The sequence below is a fragment of the Notothenia coriiceps genome, unplaced genomic scaffold (genome assembly GCF_000735185.1).
Source record: "Notothenia coriiceps isolate Sejong01 unplaced genomic scaffold, NC01 NC01_scaffold00037755, whole genome shotgun sequence".
Classification (NCBI taxonomy): domain Eukaryota; kingdom Metazoa; phylum Chordata; class Actinopteri; order Perciformes; family Nototheniidae; genus Notothenia; species Notothenia coriiceps.
The window spans coordinates 300-3,340 of NW_011370456.1; the positions used below are offsets into that span (position 1 = coordinate 300).

Below are 3,041 nucleotides of genomic sequence, written 5' to 3' on the forward strand. Positions count from 1 at the left end.
CTAATAATGTTCTCCTACATTTGTAGACATTTATATCTTTGAGGACATTTTGCAGACGATGCATCCGTGAAAGATCTTTGAGGAGCCCGTGTTGCACTGAGGGAATCACAGCTCGCTCCTGTTGCTGGAGAACATCACAATCATTCACTTTATTCAAGTTCTGTGTTCTGTTTTCAGTTGTAATTAAATGTGACTTTAAAGGTCCATTATATTATAATATTGTTATTTTCAATGTGACGTTTCCCTTCTTGTTTGTTGGTTGTGTCGTAGTAGAGAATATTCCAATTGTTTCCAGGGGCTTTAAGACTCCTTTGCTTTTGTTTATCTGAACAAATAAACACAAACTAATGAATAAGAATCTGTTTTCTGTTTTCTTATTACTTACATGGTCCGTCAGACCGAGCCCCCAGGAAGGGCGCCCGGCACGGTCATGTGACGTGTTCAGTGCTACGTGAGTTTCACCTCTACTCATGGACGCACAATAAGAACGCATCATATGATTATATGAATACTTTCGTGACGTTTCGCTCTCTCAAAAGTTGGGCCATTTTGTCATCATGCGCCAATGAGCAACTCTCATAGGAATGAACGAGGCCCCTCCTCCCACGCTGTATCAAGTTCTTATTATACATCCATGCTATAGAGCGGTGCAGTGACGAGTCCTAAACCCAGAAGTGAGTCAGCATTTCTCCACTTCCTGTTCCCTCGTCTCAGAGCCAATGGGATCTCTCCGTAGGATTTAGGAAACTAGCTGTTGGTTGAGACACATTGAAGAGACGGATCACGTTTTGTTCTACATTAAATCATCAGCAGTGATTTCTGAAGAGTGGACGTGTCTGAGAAACGATGGTTGTTACCAAGTGGCTGAATAGGACTACAGAAGTCGTGGAGGCCGTTGTACGTCATTACACCGAACACGTAAACACTCCTCTAAGTTAGTTTCTGTTCTGCTTGAAAGCAAGTCCCTGCCTCCTGCAGACTGTTCAAACAAACGCTTCAACTCGTTCCATCTAGAATCTGTGTGTTTGAATATGGATCTGAAGTTGGCGTGACGTTGAAGTCGTGCTGCTGGACTCGGCTGTAGTTCCTTTATAGCATCACGTTAGCATTTAGCTTCTGGACATTAGATTTATGATTAGAACATTATAAAAGTAGACGTGTGGAGATGATCCGGCTGAACGAAAGGTGCAGCTTCCTGCGGGGTTTGAGGACGCGTCACTGCACCGCTCTATTGCATTGTGTTTTTATACTTCCTAAACACCTGATGCTTCTTCCTGTATCACGATTCACCTGGAGGGAACTCAGGTAGGATATTTATTCATTAATAACTCTAATTGATGTTTCTTTTAATATAATAATGAAAGTATAAAAAGCAGTAGACGTTTCATCTTGCTTGCGCTCTGTTTGCGTTCACAGTTATTTACAGAATTCAACAGTCACTCAGCATCCGAGCCTTTCCATTGGTCGACTGATTAGTCTGCTAACGAGACTCAGTAGGCCCCGCCCCCTCACTGCTGTGCGCTTTTGGAGGGAAATTCAGGTAAGACTTTAATTAATAAACAACTCTAAAATGAATGTTTTAAATAATAATGAAAGTTTCATCTTGCTTGCAAACCTCTCTTTATTCTCTCACATCCTTCACAGTTATTTACAGAAATCAATAAACTTCTTCTCTTCCAGTCACTCAGCATCCGAGCCTTTCCATTGGTCGACTGATTAGTCTTCTAACGAGGCTCTCGGCCAATGAGAAGCCTCCTCACTGCTGCTCGCTCTTATTGATCACGTTCTTGAACAGCGTGATCAACGGACGCTGGTTTCTCTCGTCCCAACTCTTCATGAATCCTCCGTATCTTTTGGGAGGGGAGCCCCATCGGAAGTGCTTCATCTTGTACGACTCGTCCTTCTTCATCACTTCTTCCTCATTTAAGCCCCGCCTCCTCAGCTCCTCCTCCTCCGCAGGCTCCTCCCCTTCCTCCTCGTCATCAGAAAACACTTTGACCGGGCGTCTTTTCCTTCCCACAGGTTTCCCCCAGCGGAAATGCTCCATGGCGTACGAGCGCTTTGCCTCTAGAGGGGAGGGGGAGGAAGAGGAGGGGGAGGAGTCTAACGGAGGGGGGGGCTGCAGGTGGGCGGGGCCAGGTATGACAGGGTTCTCCGCTGTGAGGTCATCGTGACACAGCTGGATGCATTCCTGCAGGAAAGAGGTAAATATCAAATATATCCTGATTTCATTCCTGATTTTTCCCATAAAATCAACAAATGTGCAAACAAACTAAAATGTATTAATTAAATAAAAGAAATCAGTAAATAAAACAACATCAAGAGTGATCAGAAAAATGTAATATATAGTATTTAAAAAAATTGTAATAAATATTAAAGCTTTACCAGCATGTTGCTCTCAGAGCTCAGGTCCTGGCAGCTCGGATGCTCCCAGCACTGACTGACAGCTCCTCTAGCCCCGCCCACCACCACCAGCACAACCAATAGCCACGTAGGAATCATTCTCCTGGCCAATCAGAGACAAGAACATACGGACACTATTTTTTAAACATAATAAATATAGATAATAGGATTTATATGTGCATTTTTATTTAAACGATGAACATAAAATAATGGATTTACATTTAATTAATTTTTAATATTTGTTATACATACGTACATAGAATAATACAAAATAAAAGAAATAATATATTTAAATTAAAATATATATATACATTTAAAAGAGAAAGATAAAATAATAATAATAATAATAATCTCACCACGTTGTCTCTTCTTCTTCTTCTTCTCTTTTTATCGCGGTGTGTTTTCTCGCTGCCCGCTCCTCTTCTGTGCTGCTCCGTCGATCTGACCGACTTATATACCTGCAGCCAAGGACACACACACACACACACACACACACACACACACACACACACACACACACACACACACACACACACACACACACAGGTATGAGCTTATATCATACCTGTTGTTCTGGACAGTCTTTAATTCTCTCGGTTAGTTTCCGTTCCCTCCAGGATCCAGTCAGTCAGTCGGGG

The 3,041-nt window shown here is 42.3% G+C and overlaps 1 protein-coding gene across 1 annotated transcript; it reads right to left on the reverse strand.

Annotated features, from left to right (window-relative positions):
* Positions 1-1,620: 1,620 nt before the first annotated feature.
* On the reverse strand, positions 1,621-3,041 carry LOC104967799 (pro-opiomelanocortin-like). Its single transcript, XM_010797329.1, has 4 exons — positions 2,969-3,041; positions 2,760-2,861; positions 2,386-2,506; positions 1,621-2,191 (listed from the first exon to the last, which is right to left on the reverse strand). The coding sequence occupies exons 3-4, from the start codon at positions 2,500-2,502 to the stop codon at positions 1,757-1,759; spliced, it is 552 nt and encodes a 183-aa protein (XP_010795631.1). The 5' UTR covers positions 2,503-2,506; positions 2,760-2,861; positions 2,969-3,041; the 3' UTR covers positions 1,621-1,756.